General features: G+C 47.8%; 7 protein-coding genes across 7 annotated transcripts; 1 reads left to right on the top strand and 6 right to left on the bottom strand.

Moving 5' to 3' along the window:
- Positions 1-1,306: 1,306 nt before the first annotated feature.
- Positions 1,307-5,995, bottom strand: N7466_005315 (uncharacterized protein; the record flags this gene model as incomplete). Its single annotated transcript, XM_057164712.1, has 3 exons — positions 1,307-5,602; positions 5,654-5,716; positions 5,789-5,995. The coding sequence occupies 3 exons, from the start codon at positions 5,993-5,995 to the stop codon at positions 1,307-1,309; spliced, it is 4,566 nt and encodes a 1,521-aa protein (XP_057023393.1).
- A 3,603-nt stretch (positions 5,996-9,598) lies between these two features.
- sti1 (Hsp90 cochaperone STI1) lies at positions 9,599-11,567 on the bottom strand (the record flags this gene model as incomplete). The annotated part of the gene is made up of 5 exons (XM_057164711.1): positions 9,599-9,751; positions 9,823-10,414; positions 10,470-11,172; positions 11,237-11,430; positions 11,503-11,567. The coding sequence occupies 5 exons, from the start codon at positions 11,565-11,567 to the stop codon at positions 9,599-9,601; spliced, it is 1,707 nt and encodes a 568-aa protein (XP_057023392.1).
- Positions 11,568-11,985: 418 nt separating this feature from the next.
- On the top strand, positions 11,986-13,116 carry N7466_005313 (RPC34 RNA polymerase subunit family protein; the record flags this gene model as incomplete). The annotated part of the gene is made up of 2 exons (XM_057164710.1): positions 11,986-12,233; positions 12,300-13,116. 2 exons carry the CDS (start codon positions 11,986-11,988, stop codon positions 13,114-13,116), a joined length of 1,065 nt encoding a protein of 354 aa, XP_057023391.1.
- A 597-nt stretch (positions 13,117-13,713) lies between these two features.
- Positions 13,714-14,970, bottom strand: N7466_005312 (putative PHD finger domain protein; the record flags this gene model as incomplete). Its single annotated transcript, XM_057164709.1, has 1 exon — positions 13,714-14,970. One exon carries the CDS (start codon positions 14,968-14,970, stop codon positions 13,714-13,716), a length of 1,257 nt encoding a protein of 418 aa, XP_057023390.1.
- Positions 14,971-15,594: 624 nt separating this feature from the next.
- N7466_005311 (uncharacterized protein) lies at positions 15,595-16,765 on the bottom strand (the record flags this gene model as incomplete). The annotated part of the gene is made up of 2 exons (XM_057164708.1): positions 15,595-16,413; positions 16,481-16,765. 2 exons carry the CDS (start codon positions 16,763-16,765, stop codon positions 15,595-15,597), a joined length of 1,104 nt encoding a protein of 367 aa, XP_057023389.1.
- A 290-nt stretch (positions 16,766-17,055) lies between these two features.
- N7466_005310 (uncharacterized protein) lies at positions 17,056-17,779 on the bottom strand (the record flags this gene model as incomplete). The annotated part of the gene is made up of 2 exons (XM_057164707.1): positions 17,056-17,708; positions 17,770-17,779. The coding sequence occupies 2 exons, from the start codon at positions 17,777-17,779 to the stop codon at positions 17,056-17,058; spliced, it is 663 nt and encodes a 220-aa protein (XP_057023388.1).
- A 671-nt stretch (positions 17,780-18,450) lies between these two features.
- On the bottom strand, positions 18,451-19,158 carry N7466_005309 (uncharacterized protein; the record flags this gene model as incomplete). The annotated part of the gene is made up of 2 exons (XM_057164706.1): positions 18,451-18,671; positions 18,711-19,158. 2 exons carry the CDS (start codon positions 19,156-19,158, stop codon positions 18,451-18,453), a joined length of 669 nt encoding a protein of 222 aa, XP_057023387.1.
- Positions 19,159-19,216: the final 58 nt, after the last annotated feature.

Below are 19,216 nucleotides of genomic sequence, written 5' to 3'. Positions count from 1 at the left end.
TAGAAAATAGAAAATAGAAACCGATTAAACCAATTGAACAACACGGATTAGTTGGAAAAAAAAAATGAAATCTTATTGTATCAAATCAATCATTCAATGGTGATTCTGTGAACATTTGAGGCTACGGAAGCACATACGGAGTATACCGGAGCCACCAATCTCCAGGATCCCGCAAGCTGGGAAAGATTCCCAGGTTGAAATTTCTACCCTCATCCCTGAAACTGTTCCAGATTCACACTTTGCAAAAAAAACCAAGATATTGTTAAAAAATAGAATTCCCCTCAATCGGTTCTAACCAAGGATTTCAGAAACTAGACACGATTCGGATAAAATAGGTGGAGCCAAATTAATCAAAAGCTCTCCACCAGACCAGTAAACCAGCCGGAAATTGCCTACGTAATAGCTTCCAGAATAGGAGCTTTCGTGGTTTGAAATAGACGACAGCTATTGATTTGTATACGTCAAATCTGTCCCTTTTATGGGGTTATAACTTATAACTTATACTCCTGAATGCTTTAACCTCTTGCTTTGTTTCTGAGAATTCCAAACCCGGCGGATGCACCCACGGTACATTTGACCCGAACCCAAAGCTTCGACGGGAGATGTAGATCCTCATGTCAAAGGGGCTGTGCAGGCTACAACGGGGATTTTAGGGGAGATCTCAACTTGGATTGACATTGAATAGGGGGGGGGGGGGGAACTAGTTGCTGAAGTACAGTAAAATGATGGAGATGGTGTTGGACCCCTGTTTTTCATGTACCCCATAGGGCTATGATTACGTAGCTTTCACACCTATAGCCAACTGGTGGCCATCACCACTATTCAATCTTGCTGGTTCATGCTACTAGTAGGTTTTTTTTTCATCTGGAGAATTGACAAATCAACGTACATTCATTGAAAAGATATCAATTATTGACTCGATATACGGGCCTACCCATATATACCCCCCAAAACAGGTCGCATATAAATCAAACAATAAGTATGGGTCGGAATCATTTGAAGAATCATTACACGCTATTCGAACGAGACCCAGCATGAATACAAACATAACCTTCAGAACAGGGAAATCAAAGCCAGATCAAAGGAAGACAAGACAGAAAATGCGTTAAAAAAATTCGAAAGGATATCACATAACAACGATCCCAAAGCAAACAGGTCATTTGAGGTTTTTCAAGGTTTTTTGGTTTTTGGTTTTTGTGGTTTTTTTTTTATTCTTTTGACCCATACCTCCCTCATTCGTAGCTTAAGAGAAAAAGAGAGAGAGAAAAAAAAGACAAGAGTCTATAATTTCAGTTCCCACATTCAGTTAAACACCGCTAACATTTCGCTTGCCGAGGAAGCTGCGGCGAGCTGGCTTGCGGGAATCTGGGCTTTCGGATCCATCCGCGTCAGGGCCCGCAGTGGAATGCGAAGTAGTAGGGCGCAAGCTGGACTCTGATGAAGTGAAGCTAGAGCGAATAACCACAGAGCCAGGACCGACACTGATGGGCTTATCTTGGTTGGAGTCAGAGCCCTGATCAGCAACGGGGAAGGAGGCTTCGCCGTAGATATCGTCGGAGCCAAAGGTTGAGTGGTTGACAACGCGGACTTGGTACATCGCATCGGCAGTAGCGTGGGGAACCTTGAAAGTATCATCGTAAGTCACAATATCACCACTGGCCTTCTGAGCCTTGGTCTTGTGGAGTTCCTTCATGCCCTTGGAGCCCTGTGCGCGTACAATCACACGTAGGTGTGCGGAAGCAGGGAAGTTCGATGCCGAGACAATGGTGATGTGCGCGGTGCCACTGTCGCCACGACCAGCGCCTCCAATCACGCTCAGGTTGTCGCCAAACTGAGATGCAGTGCTGCGGTTGCGACTGTGCTCCTTAGTCGGAGTGACAGATCCGGGATTACTATCTACCAGAGCGGCAGAGGGAGATAGGCCGGCCGAGGGGGAGCCGTTGTTGCCATTTTCATTGGCGCTTTCTGCCAGAGAAACAGCATCAGCATCACTGTGCTTGGGCTTGTGGATGCGGGACATGAAGCCGTGCTTAACAAATGAAGCACCCCGGACCACATTGCCACCAACGTATCCAACACCCTTGACGGGGGCGCCAATAACCTTGCCGGGCATTGCAAAAGTGCCTGAAAAGGTGGCAGAGCCCTGCCGAGATCGAGTTACGTAGTTGGGCTTGAAGAGCAACTTCAGGCGGATAACACCCGACTTGCCGTTCAGAGGGAGAGTAACCTCTTGGGCCTGGAAGGGTTCTAATCCTTCAAGGTCAATCGGCGAAGCACCCAGCCAATCGGCGGAATCACCAAAGTCCCAGTCGTACACATCGACGTGGAAGTTGGCGCCAATGCGAGATTTGATGGGGATCTCGAAAAACTCATTCCAAGATGGATGAAGAGTCTTCTTTTGCACCTTGGTCTTATGGACGTCCTTGTTGTCCTCTCCGATACGGAACTTGCAGTAAGGATCACTGAAGCCGTTTCGGTCAGCCGAGGGCAGATCCGCAGCATCTAAAACATCAACACGCAAGTTACCCATGTTGTTAATGCTCTCCAGAGGATCGAGCTTCATCTGTACAGGAATGTAGCGAGCGCTCACGGTGACCTTGCTTACTTCGCCGGAGTTGGAGCGGAGGATAAGCTCAGTGGGGGTATACAGGATTCGTTGCAGAGTTGGCAAAGTATCACCGGTCAGTTTTGCGACGGTGTGTTCCTCGTTATTCTCTTTGGAGTCATCCTTACTGACGAGACGCAGAGTGAGTTTGGAGAATTCCAGCTCGCGGATAAAGGCCTCGCCAAGATCCGAGGTCTTCAAAGTAGTTGAGTGGATCTTGGGAGAGGTGTATGCGGGGAACATGTAATCATCAATCAGAACCTCCAACTGCACATTGCTGTGAGCCAGCTGGCCTTCATGGAATTTGAAGACGATAAACCCAGACTCGTATTTGCTGAGATCGTCCGATCCAACATACGTCTTTGGCACCACCTTCATAGACCTGACAGATGCAGTCTCAGAGTCGCGGCCGGTAAGCGTACGAGAAAGACTAGTCTCAAGACTGGCACGACCATTTGTGGTCGGCTCCCCATTTGAGGTACCATTGGGGGCCTTTCCGTTGGATAGAGGCTTGGAAGCCTTAGAAGCCTTCGAATCCACGCTAGCAGTTTTGGAGTGAGTGCTCTTCAGGGGTGTTGAGGGGACCTCGGCGCCACCCTCCTTCTCCTTCTCCTTCTCTCCTTCCTCTTCATCGACCTCGTCCTCGGGGTTCACCACAGGAACAGTTGGGAAGAAAGCAACAGTGTAATTGATGACACCCTTGTTGGGACCAGATCCAATATGGAGGTTGCTGGAGATAGGCTGCTTCTCATCATCGATCTCAAACTCGCCGGCCTCATTTTCATGAACAAAGTCGGACGCATTCAGCTCGGTCCAGCCGAGAGTACGGTCTTTATTGATGGTCTCCTCATCCATAACCTCCACGCTGAGTTTCTCACGAGCACTGCGAATAGGGACATACACAACTTCGTCCCACTCAGGGTTCAGGTTGTTCCGGAAAGTCACAGTACGGCCCTTGGCTAACCCGGACAGCAGGACACGGGCGTATGGGTCAGACTTGCCCATGGCCTCCAGGTTGCGCAGGTCAGTGGCACGCTTAAAGTGGAAACGCATCACACCGATAGGGTCAATGTAGCCAGCACCACCAGCGATACTTCCCAGGGCAACAGGCTTCCAGTTCAGGAGCAACTTGGCACGTCCACCGTTGCTTCCATTGAGATGGAACCATTGCTTGCCCTGCTCTTGCATCTTAATCATGTCATTTATCTTGATTTGGTATCGGCCAATGATAGGATCAGCCATCAAGTCAGTATGATCCTTAAGAATCAGACCAAGCTTAGCGTTTTTGCGATCAGTAATCAAGAATTCCTTGGCGGCATCCTGGAAGATAGGGTTGTTGGTCCGCTTGAGAATCTTGGTAGTGTGAATCTCCTTTCCATTCAGCAACAGAATACCGTAGGGGTTCAGTTTGCCAACCAAGCCCTTGGAACCATCAAGATCCTTGGCCTGTTCAACAGTGAATTGCGCAATACCGGTGTTGAGCTCTGGAGCGGGTTCGGTCTCTCCATTCTCCAGCTTTCTACCTTGAATGACGGGGAAGAAGCGGATGTCTGCCTGGATAGCACCACGATGGCGGCCACTAGAAAGGACCTCCAGAGTGACACCCTCTTGCAAAGGCTCTGCCTCGAGCTTATCCAATCCGAATGAAGCAACACCAAGTTCCTTATCCTTGCGGAACTCATTCCAATCAAAGACCTTGATAGCAAGTGCGTCGGTGTAAGAAGTGATAATGACATAGATAGTTTCGTTCCAGCGAGGACTGTCGGTATCGTGAACAGTCTTGGTGCGACCCAGTTCCGTTCGACCGTTCAAGGATACAACAGCGTAGGGATCGGGAGTGCCAGCGAACTTATCGGGGTTCTTGAGCTGATTAGCCCCATGGAGGGTGACAGCGACAACACCAATAGCCTGATCCACGGGATTTCCAGCCAGCATTTTAGCAATTTCAATCGGGAACACATTCGGGTCATACATCATGGGTCCCAGATTATTGTGGATCTGCTCCTTAATGAAGTTCTCGAGACCAGGAATAAAGTTGATATCGAAACCAAGGAGGTCACCACCAAGCGGTTTGCAGACATAGTCGATCTCGGGTTTGCTCAAGAAACAAACATCCACACGCTCGATGTGCGGGAAAGGAATTTGCAACTTGACCTTGACGCGCATCAAGCCCGAGCAAGCCATATCCTCAACAATCACATCGAGGCCCGTGCTGACAAGACCCCTACCCACGCGAACTTCCAGCACAATCTTAGGATTAATCTTATTCTTGAGCTGGCGCGCAGTCAAGTCCATGGTATCGTTGGGTGTGAAGCTGAATTTCCAATCCATGATGATGGTATCGGGCTCAGTTTTGGGGTAGGTCTTGACATGCTCGAGACGCGGGGGCTTAGTACCAAGGACAAAGGTCTTTAGGCGCAAGCTGTCCAAGAATGCGGGGGTCGAAGTGCTCAGCACCTGGTCCACGGTGCTGATAATGGTGTCGCACAGAACCGGCGCGTAGATAGGCCAGAACTTGACGAGGAAGCTGTTGATCCACTCAAGACTTTCAGTATCGGTCTCCAAGCGAGCCTTTGCCATTTCCCGGTTAATATCGTCACGGAAATTGCGGCGCACGCGACGGAGCGAAGTACGGTAGTAGGTGCTGCATGCCGCCATCACCAGCAGAACCCAGCCTACACCACCGCCGAAAATAGCAATAATCCATGAACTCAGACACGCAAAGGCAATTACACCAGCATTGTGGTACCAGTCGCCATACAGATTTTCCGAGATTCGGCCCTCCAAAAATGTTTGATGGTCAAGCAACGTGCCCTCTGCTTCCTCCTCGGCGGTCCGCTCTTCGTGAAATTTAGGTTCCCAACCAGTGCGATCGCGCGCCCATCTCATGTCCTCATTCATATCCCCTTTATGCCCCTCGGGCGCATTGGCATCCTCGGCGATAAGAGCGGTGGCCGATCGTGGTGGGGGAAGGTCGTAATCCGCTTTCCCGTCATCCTACGCAGATTAGCATCGATCGCGTGTGTTCAAGTCTGGTGGAGCTCGTACCTTATCCGTGATGACGGCAATTCCCTTTGGTTTCTTCTCATGATGGAAACCTGGAGGCAAGCGCTAGAAATTGGAAGATAATTAGAACCACCCCCTCGGTTTGTATGACTGAATTCTCCTAGATCGAGTACCTACCGCTTGAGCCGCGGCAGCCTTGTCTTCCGGTGAAGCATCGGGGTCGAATTGGTATGCAGGAACTCCTGATTCTTGAGTCTCCTTTACAAGCGCCTCTTCCACGGTGTTTGGGTTAACTTTGGAGGTGGGATCCTGGGTCAAATCAACGGCCGCCTCGACCATTCCCTGCTCCTTCAATTCTGTCTTCTCCGCCTGGACCGACGCCATCTTGGCGGTGTGCACCTCTGTAACGACGAAAGGATGGATGGATGGGAATTGATGACTGGTGGTGTGCCTAGAGAAACGGTTAGGGAATCCATGGATGGTGTGATGCGGGACCAACGCAATCGGTCCGGGGAATGTAGCCGGGTTTGGGTGAGGGGAAGAGAGGGGGCGGGAATGTGATAATGCTTACTATACACGAAAGATAGTCTTTTAAGATGTTGCAATACACCTGAAGAGGGTGAAGATGAAGATACGAAATTAAAAAGAAGCGAAAAATGAAAATACACAAAAGAGGGTCTTCGGAGAAAGAGAAAGGAAGAAAGTGGAGAGAGACCAATTGGGGGGGGGAAGAGGAAAGCTTTCGGGGAATCACCCGGTTGCGTCAATGGAGCTGTGGCTGGGTCACCATATACTGTTTTCCGGTCAAGAAACAATTTAATAAATTACGGAATGAAATAATGAAATAATGCTAACCAAGTTGCTCCGCAATGACATTAGAAAAGGATGTATAATGAATTCATTGGAGCCTAGAGCGCATCAGGAGTTACATGTAGGGATCGGCCTTTAAAGATCAGTGACGTACTTGGCCTGTTACTATTCCAGTATGGGGATAGTACCTGAATTCCAAGGTTTTGCCATATAAAAACCATCTCTATTTTTTTTTTTTTCATTCTTACTATACATGTAGAATTCAATTTTTCCAAGGTCGCTTCTTTTAAAAGAAAAGACAGAAATGAAAAAACTCTTCATAACCAAAGCTTATAGTGGAACATGAATGTGAGCTCCTATTTTACTTTCTTTTTTTTTCTTCTCCTCGCTAACCTAACACAGAAACCCACGAACCCATTCCCAGCCACACTACCTAAACTAGTGTGGAACTATCGAACTTGTCCGATGGAGTACGCACCGCCACATTTCCTTTTCTGGAGCGAAAGTGGCTCAAGATAGGGGAAAATTGGACCAGCCCTATATACTGTACACATACTCAACCCACATGGGAAAATTTTAATTTCTATCGAATTTGTGACCTTTCTTTTCAATATCTGCAATATTAATTTAAGATGCGATACACTAAATTTCCAACTTATTCCCGTTATACCCGAACGGTGTACATCCGCATCCTTCGTTTAACTCCTAAATTCAAGGAAATTCAAGGAACAAAATCAAAATCACCATATGTAGTACACGTGGCACAACACCTACATAATAAACATTCCCAAATCGATAGTCGCTCCTCGCGCCCCTAACCCCCGATTGGGACTCTGGATGTTCACACAGATCGCCCCAAATCCACTGTGGATTACACTAGTCGCTAAATTCCAATCCGATTTGAAAGTAGACAGTGAGGAGTATACAATTATTACACTGTCCTTACCAGTATTTACCATCATGGTTTCCAAAAAAAAAAAAAATTGTAAGCAGTAGCTCGTGCTATCCAATCTATCGTAGATAGCGGATTTATATCGGTCAAGACTCAATGCCCCCATGCCGAACTGCATCACACCTGATTCGTTACCCGTGTTGCTTTGTGTCTGCAGGCCATGCAGAAAACATTCAGACCGGGGCTGGCCCATTTTCGATCTATCAGTTATTTAGCCGGGGCTGGCGTACGTGCGGGTACAAGAACTTTGCTGTCTCTTTTGTCTTTGGAGGGGCATCACACCTAATCCCAGCCCCTTGCACTGATATCACATTTTTCTGTTCACTTCGGGTATCAAATATGAATTACAATACTGGAAATATTTTGCACGGCTTTCCGTGTGTGACGCTATTGTGGGATCGTGTTCCCACCGTCATGTCAATCCATGGATCTTGGGGGGGGGTGCTTTGGGCCCCTCGTTCCCCACTGATCAGCTTCGGTCTTCCTATTCTTTTTCGGTTAGGGTTCAAGGTTTAAACATACCTTTTTTTTTTCCTTTTTTTTTTTCCTGCTGTGAGATCTGCTATCGACGCTATTAGTACTTGTCATTGGACTGTTCAAATGTGTGGTATATATATATTGACCGCTACCTAGGTGGTGCGCCTGCATCAATCAATCACCAAATTCAAACTGAAGGCCGAAGGCTTATCCATATATGTATCTTAGATATCCGACACAACTCAAGGTCAACTAGTACATTACCTGGTACATAATTTACCTACATTTACTTGAGCACATATATGTATGCTGAGGGCCTGGATGGATTGATACCTAGATATTCAATGTTGGTCATACCTAACAGTAGTATGTACACATGTGCATTTGTTTGAAAGTTTCATATTCAAATCCACCTTCAAACATTCAAAAAGTTCAAGGAAGCTTCATTTGAAGGTTGGAATTAATCCAGAAAAAAAAGGTACATATAACATTGAACACATGCAGGTATCTATACTGTTGACAACAGCACTCCAGATGTCAAGTGCTTGAGGTCTACCAGATGTCCAGATCCGTGGATGCCCAAGCATCCATGTCAGTGCTCAAGTGGACATCAATCAATTGATATATATATCCAAGAAGGTTGGAATACATCCAGTGCATATATATGTAGTACCTACTAGGTACCTGTTTCAACCACTTCAATGTTTAGCGCGTTGACGTTGAATTCAATATTTGAATGTTTGAAAAGTTTATAAAAAGATTTCAGTTGCGGTTCCAGGCACGAACCAATGTGGGAATACCACCTGGGCACACATGAATATCTGAAGTCAATCCAACATTGGAACCTGGAACTACATGTACAGCACACGTAGGTAGAATACGCAACGATGCACTACATATCAATCGATGCACACGATCGATCGGAGCCAAGGTTATCGAGTATTTGATTCGTGTTGATACCCAGCTGTAACTTTAATACCTCCTGGTATCTGAATTGAACCATGGATGTATGCGCCACCAAAGCCGAGATTAGCGCGATAACTTATCCTCTAAGATGCCAGGTTTATATATGTGGGGCATTCGTATCCAAAATGGAAACTGAATCTTGGTATAAGGTACAAAAATATATAAAAAAAAATGGACTCGCGGGGAATCGAACCCCGGACCACTCCCATGCTAAGGGAGTATTATACCACTAAACCACAAGCCCATCTGATGGAGGATGAGGCGATTGCTGGCAATATAAAGCGTTGACGATTTCAAGCAACTTTGAACTTTTTTCTCTCATTGACCAGGCCCTTCAGGTTTGCTCAGAGCGGCAATAAATCCAGTTCCTTCATCGTATTCGATTTAACTGGCCTTTTTACTACGCTAGGATGTACTAGTATACTAGAATACGTAGTTCCTCGCGTTCAAATGTTTGGAAAATGGCACATCATCTCTTGATCCAAAGAGGAGAATAACCAAAAACCACCTGCGATTCAACCATCTGGACAAGTTTGATTTTTACTATTAGTCACTACTACTAGGTATGAATTGAAACTTTCCAATGTTTGAGGAACCAACTCTGCCACAGACATAATGGAATTATGGGATATTTCATGCTAAGAAACTCTGAAGAAAATGATTTTAAGATAAACATTTGAAAGGTTGGAACCTTGAAACTTGAAGTAATTGATAACCTGCAAGACAGCTCGTCACATCTTGAATTCGTTGCGTTATACTCCATTCCTGCAAAAGGATAAAATTTACCGACCCATACGGATCACACCAGCGGCCATGAGTTTCTGGATCTTCATGCGCACCTGGCTGTTCTGCATGTGCTCCTGCAGCGCAGCCGGGTCGTTCTTGGCTTGCTGGAGGATGCTTTGCATGACAGGGTCCTGGAGGATAGACATGATCTTGAAGGGGAAAAAAAAAGGATTAGTATCGCAAAAATAATATTAAGAAAAAGAATTCATGTAAAACATACCTCTGGGTCGTTCTGGATACGAGCAGAAGTTTGCTCCTCGGTCTCATCAGCACGGGCGCTGAATTGAGCATCGAGGCACTTCTGCTGCTGTTGCTCAATCTCGCGACGGTTAGAGCCGTCATCGTGTTCGGCAGCCTCGGTGAAGGTATCCAGAGCGCGGTTGAACTCCTTCATGGCGATGAGAGCCTGACCCTTGCGCATGTACGCGCGGATGAACTTAGGGTCGAGACCAATGGCAGTGTCGCAGTCCTGCACGGCCTGGGGGAATGCCATCAACTTGATAAGGGCGGCGGCACGGTTTGAGTAACCGCGAGTATCGGAGGGAGCGCGCTTGGTCATCTCGGTGAAGGCATCTACGGCGGCGGGCCAGTTACCCTCCTGGAACTTCTCTTGACCGAGCTCACGGGCCTTCTCAGCCTCGGCGGGGTTCATGTAGGCGTTCTTCTCAGTAGTAGACTTGGTCTTTTCGGCGGCACGCATCTTGGCCAAGGCCTCGGGTGTGCGGTGCTCAGTGAGCGACTTGTGGTAGAACTCGATGGCCTGGGTGAGGTCACCCATCTTCTCGTGAGCACTGCCGATACGGGTATAGGCCCTAGGAAACCAGTTAGTGAGTGATTTATGCCGAAAGTTGAGGAAATTCATCATACTTGGCAATGGTCTTGAAGTCAGCACGCAGGTCGCGGCCCTCCTCGACGGCCTTCTGACAGGTCTCAATAGTGCCCTGGTAATCGCCCTTCTCGAACTTAGCCGCGCCAGTGTTGTTCAAGTAGGTAATATCCTTGTGCAACTCCCAAGCCTTCTCGTAGTGCTCGATGGCCTGGTCAAATTGCTTCTGCTTGTAGAAGTCGTTACCAATCTTCTTCTCCGCATCACCGGCCTCCTGAGCCTTCTTCTTGGCAAGAGCCTCCTCATCCACTGGCTCGGGTGTAGGCTCCCTCTTGGGTTGCGGCGGCGAAGCAGGCTTGGCATCGGGCATGGCGGTATCCTGGGCACCAGAGGGACCACCCTCACCGCCGAAGTTCATATCGATTCCAAGAAGCACGCTCATCACCGAGAGGAAACGTGGGTCGCGAATCTCCTCTCCAACACTGTTCGGGTTTTGTTGAATCTTCTTCAGCTTGGCCATGAACTCGGCATCGGCAAGCAGGGGAGCGGTCTTAGGGTTGCTGGCAAGCTTCTGGAAGAGTCCCGGGTCGTTGAACATACCGCCGAGACCGGCGCTGGGGTCTTCAACACCATCGGCAGTGGCCTCAGCGTTGATGGCGCGCTGAACAGCGCTCATTCCTGACTTGGCCTGTGCGTTTTCGGGCTCGATCTTCAAGGCCTCATCGTATGCGTCATGTGCGGCCACTAATTATGCACAATCAGTCACCGCTGACTCAAATTAGAAGTTCAATTAACTGTGATTTCTTACATAGATCTCCGAGGCCCTTGTAGGCAGCTCCCTTGCGGGCATAGCCCTTAGACCAGTCGGGCTTGATACCGATAGCCTTCTCGGCATCATCCAAAGCTTTTTGGTAGTCGGCTTGAGCAGCGTAGACAGCGGAACGGTTGGAGTAGAGGATGTGGTTTTCGGATTCGATGGCGATAGCCTGAGTGAATTTCTCACTATAATTACCTCTATATCAGCACCAGCCTCCAAGGCTTCAAACATCAAACAAAGGCGGGGTAGTAACGTACATAGCAGTCGGGTAGTCCTTGGCCGAGAAGGCCTTGTTGCCCTCAGCTTTCAAAGCGTCAGCCATGGTGAGAGATGTGTAGGTAAATGAAGATGGGGTATATGAAAGAGTGAACTTTGACTGGGGTCCAGTCGTCGGATTATGAGCTCACTAAAGACCGCGATCTTCTGGAAATTTCCGTTTGAAATTCGTGCCTGAGGCCATACAAAAGTCAAATTGTAAAGCTCCGGTTGCGCTAGTACCAAATAGGAAGCCCGACATCCCCGCTGCGAAAAAGTCGCCAAAAAAACACAGTGATTCATAATTTTTCTCGACCACTGACTCACACGAGCGAGACAATCATGCTGCTCTAACTTCTCCTGCTCTTGCAAGAGGCTCGACTCGAACAATGCCATCTCACCCTCTCCAATGATCCCCTGATCCTTCGTTCTCCACCTCACAAATTGAGTCTGACTCCTCCGTTCCCTACTCCAACTTTCCGACCATGGCCGCCGCGGGGTCTCGAGTGAAAGAGCTTGCCTCGCAGCTCTACGATGCCTGTGTCGATCAGTTTGAGGCGGACCACTCATTCTATCAACAAGACCTCCTGAGTGTCTCTGTCATCCCCAACAACGATGTTTCGCTCCTACTGGAATGCGCCCAGTCCCTGGTCAACCAGAAACTGTTCCGACTCCTCGAAGGACAGAATAAGCGCCTTGTCTGGCGCATTGTCGCTCGTGAGGATGCTGAGAAGTATGCCAGATAACCCGAGACTTGCATGTGTCGGCGCAACGAAGACTAACGATTTCTTCACCACAGACTCCAAAACCTTAGCGACGATGAAGGCCTAGTCTTTGGTGTCATTCACTCCAGCGGCCGCTCTGGCGTCTGGATCCGCAACATCCAATCCCGCACAAATCTGCACAAGTCCATCCTTGACCGCTGCCTAAAAGCCCTCGAAGGCAAAAACTACATCAAAACCGTCCACAATGTCAAACACCCCACAAAGAAGATGTACATGCTGGCTGGTTTGGCACCCAGTGAAGATGTCACCGGAGGCGCATGGTTCACCGACGGCGTGTTGGACGCAAACTTTATCAACAGTGTTGCAGGCTACATCGAGTACACCGTTAGCCGCAAGAGTTGGTACGAAGGCCCCGCTGACCGCGGTCGGTCTAACAAGCGGATCAAGACCATCAGCGGCAAGGTGGATATTAAGCCCGAATCCGCAGAGAAATGCTTCCTTCCTTATCCTGCAAACTACCCTGGATACCCGACTCCCGAAGCTATCACCCGTGCCGTCAACGAGAGTGGTATTACCCCAGTTCAACTCACCCCGGAGAGTATAATTCAACTGCTTAATATGCTGTGCTTTGACAAGAAACTAGTCGCACTCAACGATGGCAAGTATTACAAATCCCTCAAGAATCCCGAAGCCGTCAAGGCAAACCAAGCCCGCAAGCCTCTGGATGGTGGCGAAGAGCCTCGGTCCTCCAGGGACCTGGGCAAGAACGGTATGACTGAATCTCCCTGTGGTCCGTGCCCAAGCTTCCGGCTCTGCACGCCCGGTGGAGCCATCAGCCCGGAAACCTGTGAATACTTTGATCCCTGGTTCGAAAAGAATCTCGGGTTTTAAAAGCACTACTTTGGCTTTTCGGGTTTATTAAAGCCATCCAACCGAAGGCTTTGAAATGTGATCTCGTCAGTCCCCAAGAGCGAGAGCATTACTTACCCCCTCACTCTGTACTTGATTACTGACACGGCTACCTCGTGTCCGCACATTTGCATGGAAGATGAAAGGGAGGAAATCAAAAAAGGGATTTATGTGCATAGCGATGGCGTTGACTTATTACTTCTACCCTTGGCATCCACTTCTTGTGGGCGATTGCGGTCTTGCTCTACCTTCTCTCACGAATGGGCATATGCTAAATGTTCGAACTGTCCTGTAGATGAATACCAACTTGGGTTTCTTGGATTATATCATTTGCTCAAAAATTAAAGCAGCGCAGATGCTTTACTTCAATTTGCCAAGGACCTCATATCTTACCTACTACCTATTCACTATAATCACTACAATTATGGCATCAGAAAGAGTGAGATAAAGTACAGACATGCACGTCTTGATATTCTTCAATAAACCTGAAGTTTGAAACCTGTTGCCTGCCCAACGCCGTGGGTATATAAACCATAACCAAAAAAAAAAGAGAAATACCAAATAATAAGAATAGCCAAGCTACTTCCCGAGCGTTTTTCTGCACTCATCACAGAACCATGTTCCCACAGGCTCCCTAGTCAAACCGACACACTTCCAATGGAACCACTCATACGGACAACTGTCATTATCACACGCCACCATATCACCATGGCTGACAGTGCGACAGGTGCAATACACCTTGCTATCCTCATTTCCCTCCTCCTCCTCTTCCTCATCTTCCATATCATCCTCGCCGCCACCGGTGTCGCTCTTATCCGAGTCGGACATGTCTGCGCTGCTCAGCAGCGAGTCCTCATCTTCTTCGCCCTCCCCATTAGGAGACTTTTTCGACAATTTCACCCGATGGCCAGTGCTGGAAGACCGTTTGCTCGGCTTCCCACTGGAGGCAGCCTTGATCTTCTTAACTTGCTGGTGTGGCGCGACTTTCTTGGTAAGAGGCTTTTTGATCGCTCCGCTTGCTCGTGGGCCTGCACTACCCGCGCGGCTAGTGACTGGGGTACCGGCTTTCGGAGTACCTGGTCCCATAGAGGATTGACGGAGATTCGATGAGGCCACTGGGAGAGTATTTAGAGACGGGTGGTTCAGGCGCCGGCGTTTACTATCCACTGCCCCAGCAGAGGATTCGCGTTGGCGTTGTTGGAGGTGCACGCCTGTATTTCCGGCTGGTGTAGCAGGAGCAGAGCTCCGAGCAGCGGCTTGCACGGCGAGCGAGGGAACAGGGCGGGGGGTAGTGGACTGATTCAGACGCTGTGCGGCGGCTAGGATGGGATTTGTATTTCCAGAGGTCGGATTAAGAGGGGTGGTGTAGGTGGACGGCTCGGAGGGGTTGGAGTCCGGGAAGAAGGCACGGGGTGGATCGCGGTAGTTGGTCTTACTATCGAAGAGCGAAGGAAGAGGAGGGTCGTTTGTGAGTAAACCTTCGTTGACTAGGTCGCGGATGCGCACATCTAGTCGCTTGATTTGGCGATCAAGCAGGACACAGGCTTTGTCACTGAGTTGTATTTTTTCTTCTTGTAGCTGTCGGCTGCGGTCGAGGTTCTGGAGGACGGATTTGCTATATTGTTCTTCTTTGGGGTTGGGCGCCAGACTACCGTTGAGTTTGATGAACTTTTGGATGCTTCCATCGCGAGAGTTGATGGTTGCTCTGCATTCTTGCATGATTTTGTCTTTGGCTTGAATTTCTTCCATCAAGTGGTTGATCTCAGCGGGAAGATTTGCTGCATCATGAACAAAATGCTCCAGGACAGTTGCGCAGTCTTCTGCGCCGTGCGCCATGTCGCAGGTTATTAGGGAGCAGGTCGAGTAGTTTCGGAGTGAGTGTAGGCGGGTTTGAAGGGGCAAAAAAAAGAGGGATATTTAGTTTAATTGAAAGGGTTTGGTTATTGGTGGGAGAGCAGCCCAAGATGCGCGTCAATCGAAGATCGCATCGATCGTAAGGAGATGAAATCCGGAGTTGAAGGCCAAGAAACTCATTACTAAGCATGGGTAGTAGTTAATCCACTGCTATTTCAGGCCTTAAGGCACCAATCCTTAAATTCCCATATATTGTATAGCATACTTGCCATTAGGAACAACACTGGAAGAGATGGAAGATCCTGAAATATCAGAGTCATTCCCAAAAAAACTAGATTATTGAGTCTTGTATTCTTTTTTAATAAAGTTTTGCACATCAGGATGTTCCAAGCAATGCAGACATAGCGTGTAACCAAGGTCAGTCTCATGAAGGAGGCTAACATTCCAAGTGATCTAATACTATGTATCCTGGGACTTACATAGAAGTCCCTGTATGTTTTTTTTAAAGATTAACTCAAGGGCTTAAAATTCGAATGATATTTAATGTCTCCCCATGTAGAATATCAGGGCAGTCTCATAGATGGTGCATTAGTAAATGCCCGACAATCAAGAATGATCCGGCGATTGGCGATATGCGACAGGCAAGAATCTCTCAATTGACGCCTTAATCTGCAAAGCCAGTAGTCGGGAAAAATAACGATGGTGTGAAGTACCACCTCCAGCGACCCAATAATTCTTCACTCGAAGATGACGTTTCCACATGCCGCGAACCTCCCCCTCGAAATCAACTCCCCAGATGCCGTCTCTCCACGAAGCAATCTCTTCTGGACCCAGAATCTTGTCTTCTGGATTATCTCCTTCGACGTAAAGCCTCTGACCAAAAATCTCTATGGTGGCTTCGCGGTTCTTGTCCGCGAACCCCGTGCACCAGAGAATCGCATCTGCATTCACGGTTGATCCATCACTAAATTTCAAGCCAGTAGTTATCAGCTCAGTGGGTTCAACGTTTGATTTTACTGCAACAGTACCGGCCACTATCAGCCCAATACCATCGCCAATCTCGTTGAAATGATCCCCTGCCCTTTCAATAAGGTTATGCAAGAGGTCTCCACCATGGAGACTGTCATAAACGGGAAATCCCGCTTCGGCGAGTGCATGGTATCGACTTGGCTCCTTAGCTGCTAGAACGGCAGCCTGTTCTACCATTATCTGGCCACCAACTCCCAAGGGGCTGCTCATCATGATTTTGTCTGCCAAATCGACTGGCAAACTGTCGTACACGCCTAGGCCTAGAGGGTCGAGAGAGTAGTCCCAGGGAAAAATATATGTAGGGCTACGGGCAACAATGGTTGTCTCAACACCAGCCTTTGCACAGTCTTCCATGAGATCGAATCCTGAGTTGGCTGATCCAACAACAATCACGGACTACATAGATACATTCCGTCTGTTAGTATAAAGCAGTGCTAATTAGCTGCATAAGAAAGCTACTTACCTTGACTCCGAGCTTCTTCAGTTCCAAGGGATTCTTATACTGCGACGAATGAATGCTGACACCATCGTAGCTGCCTGGAAGCTGGGGGATATATGGCTTGGTGCACCCAACCCCGGTTGCTTGCACAACATGTTTGGATGTAACTGTTTTTAATCCCCATGGTGTGCGAATCTTAAAGCGCCAAGTATCCGTAGAGTCGTTGAAAGAGCTTGCTTCAATAGTGGATGAGCTGAGTAGGTTTAAATCAAAAGCCTGCACATAACGTTTCATTTGCTCGGCAAGCATTGATCTCGTTAAAATTATCGGATAATCCTTTGGATATGCTAGAAGTATGGGGTATTAGAAAATATTCTCTCGTGCCCTCAACCTTGGGGAAAGTCTAAGACATACGTAGATATGGCGTTTCGCAAGTCGACTTTTGGACATGGAAACGCAAACAGTCATATCGAAGCGCCCAATTGTCTCCTGGTTGTGCATTCCTGTCAATTACCACATTGTCAACTTTGAAGGCCTTGAGACGTGCTGCTTGAATGAGTCCCCTGCGTTCAAAGATTAGCCATGATCCGTGATAAATACTAGTAGTAGTCCCCGGGCATGATGAGGTGAGTAAATAACGCGTTTCCACCACCAATTATCAAAACATCAGTTTTAATATCCTCGACATCTTCGAGCTGCCGGGCGGGGGTTTTTAAAGCACATTCATCCTCCGGGTGAAGTTGGAAGTCATCAATCCATGTTACCAAGCTCCAAATCTTCCAGGCAAACTCTCCATCTGTCTCTTCAGGAAGAACAGTGATAAATCCGCTACAGAGGGCCGCAGGGCTTTTCGTTCTGAATGTGAACATTCCTTGGAGCAAGTGTAGAGTCGGAGTAGCTGGAACACATTGAATGCTTTTTGGCAGAAGATGCAACCCATCCGCTAATCCCCGCTCTTTTTTAAGATCGACCAGAGTCATTGCTATCGTAGAACTATCGTTGAATGTTCCAAGGTGACATGTGAAAGCAAGAAAATCACGCCAGTATGATTGCGAATTGAGGAAACATGATTTCACCTTGGGGGCATTATTCTCCTCGAGGCCTTTTGCTAGGGACTGAAGAGATTTGTTGATTAATGATTCTCCGTCAGCTTCGGCTGGGTCTGGAAGCTTGGTGTTTTGAGGTAGAGGCCGATAGACATCCCTCTGAAGACTAGCAAGCGCAGGGTATTCTTCAAACTGCTCTTTGTTGACTGCAGTATAGGTTAGTAACTTTGTTCCAACCCCCCGTTGTAGAGAAGGGAATGTATGTACTTGAGCCCATTGCTAATACCGCTTGTTTATGAACATTGAGTTGTATATTGTAAAGGCTAGATACTAGTCAGGTTCATCCAGAGGAGAAAGCAGGTTTTTGAACTTTGGAAATGGCAAGATATCATGACACGACATGTATAATGTGGAGCCGAGATCGTGCGGGGTTGAATGCACAGTGCGTTTCACCTGTGCATGATTTATGGATCTCGCCCCTCACTTCCACCTGGGCATTATATTCTATCCCCAGAATTGCGGTTAGTGCTTTTTGAGCATCAAGACCCCTGTGGTACATGACCAAGACTCGCCTTGTTCAGCAGAGACCTTGATGTCTGATGGCTGTATCTGAATCAGATCATATCTGCTTCAGGGCATGAAATGTTGTCTCGAAGTCCAACACTGAGACGCGACCACATTTAAGCATCTAGGTACAAATATTTGAAAAGCTCTCCCTTCCTCGCCGAAGACTTGCTGACAGAATAGAGCCTTGGAAGGGGGTTCTTCAAATGTTGAGAGGATTGCACATTATAGCATATTTGTTTATTTAAAGATTTCTCATACGTGGTAATCATCTTTCTTGAAAACTCGATCCAGAAGCATTCGTTACATTTGATCTTTCAAATGTTGTCTTCTGTGCTTGTTCCATACAGAAATATGGGATAATGCACCTTGAGAAGTCCTAATTCAAATGCCAGACTCCAGAAAATCGACAGTTTTCTTGCCAGTTCTATCATATCCCTCCACATATTTCTCTCCATATTCGGCAACAAAATTATCATATGTGGTCTGAGGTTTGATCTTACACAAGTCACACATAATGCGCCTCACACCGTCCTGGAAATTCTCTCTCGGAAAGACACTGACAATATCATTGAAGATTTTCGAAGTCAACGGACCCGCTCCGCCTGGGAAAATGTTTGGACCAATAAAGTCCGCCGATATACCTACATGCGCAAGCATCACCTCAGGTTGCTTGTGCATGGCAATGGAATTGGTGGTATGTAGTGCAATGGCATCCCAGACAAGTTGCACCCGATTATCGGACCAGCTAGCATCATCGCGAGTAGTCGTAACTAAGAACTCCCGTGCTGCATTGGCACTGTCAACCTCAAATCGCTTGTCTGGCGTGCATTTGTCACTGCTCACAGCCCAGGCCAGATCGTGGAGGAGTGTGCTTATAGCGATGACCTCGTAGTCGATAGGGTAGCCAGGCGCCACAGCAGTAGCAATGGGGACGGATGTGATTGCGAATAGAAAGCTTCTCATAACGTGATTGTATGTGAAATTATCGACTTGATCTCGCACGTAAGCGATGCTCTTGTTGACGAGCGGGGTATCTGGGATTGTGATTCCAGCTATCTCCCGAGTTGGGAGAGATGAAAGAGGTGACATCTCCGCGAGGTCTTTCAAATGTTGTCAATGAAAGGCCAATTGTGAGGGAATTTTTTTT

The sequence above is a fragment of the Penicillium verhagenii genome, assembly GCF_028828195.1.
Source record: "Penicillium verhagenii strain IBT 33310 chromosome Unknown utg000005l_segment0_segment0, whole genome shotgun sequence".
Lineage (NCBI taxonomy): Eukaryota > Fungi > Ascomycota > Eurotiomycetes > Eurotiales > Aspergillaceae > Penicillium > Penicillium verhagenii.
This window is presented reverse-complemented; position numbering and strand designations above follow the sequence as displayed.